This window comes from Trachymyrmex septentrionalis, unplaced genomic scaffold, assembly GCF_001594115.1.
Source record: "Trachymyrmex septentrionalis isolate Tsep2-gDNA-1 unplaced genomic scaffold, Tsep1.0 scaffold83, whole genome shotgun sequence".
Lineage (NCBI taxonomy): Eukaryota > Metazoa > Arthropoda > Insecta > Hymenoptera > Formicidae > Trachymyrmex > Trachymyrmex septentrionalis.
Genome location: NW_017306018.1, coordinates 2,853,838 through 2,854,569, shown reverse-complemented (window position 1 = coordinate 2,854,569; position 732 = coordinate 2,853,838). Strand labels below are relative to the sequence as shown.

The following is a 732-nucleotide window of genomic DNA, read 5'->3' as shown; positions in this document are numbered from 1 at the left end:
TAAAAAAAAAAGATAAAAGAGAGACAAAAGAAAAAATCGAAATCGTGTATATCTATAGCAGGAGAATATTTTAATTATAATATATATATGTGCGTATATATAGATGTAGAGAGAGAAACGATAGAATATTCGATTTCTATTTAAGTATAAAATACTGCTAACTCTTTTCTCTAACTAAACTCGTATAGGTACGGCAAGAGAGGTGCAAGGATCGTTTTGGCTGTCATCGCTGGGCTGATTATGACAGCGGCATGGGTGCTATGCTGCTAAAAAAATGTACCTACGCTTGCTATCCAACTGGCTGGCGACGGCATTTGGAACTGACAGCACGTACGACGACATTCCGAAGCAACGTCGACGTCGAAACCGATCTTTTCGATGGCAGTGGCGAGACTACTGTCGCCCCATTGGATAATCCTGAACTCTATGCGCAGGTAAAACAGCGTTGTAATACAAGACGCGATATTTCAATAATTAATTCATTTTATTCCATGTAAGCAATTTAACACAATATAAATTAATACAATAAAAAGTTTTGTATCTAGTCATAAATAGATTTACATGCGTATTACATGCGTCCAATAAAGATTGAGAAACTTGCAGCAAATGTAAGTGAAGCGAACGATATCAAAAGATCGAGCATATTCTTATTATTAATTTATTGTAATTTGTAATACATATAATATTTGTTATTTTATGCTAATTAATATATATATATATATATATATATAT

At 33.1% G+C, this 732-nt stretch overlaps 1 protein-coding gene across 3 annotated transcripts in view; it reads left to right on the top strand.

Annotated features, from left to right (window-relative positions):
• LOC108755087 overlaps window positions 1-732 on the top strand; it is a 26,423-nt gene that overhangs the window by 22,371 nt on the left and 3,320 nt on the right. For all 3 annotated transcript variants that reach the window (XM_018497877.1, XM_018497875.1, XM_018497876.1), the window contains exon 4: window positions 189-434. In XM_018497877.1, coding sequence (XP_018353379.1) covers window positions 189-434 — 246 coding nt within the window. The remainder of the gene's footprint in view (window positions 1-188; window positions 435-732) is intronic.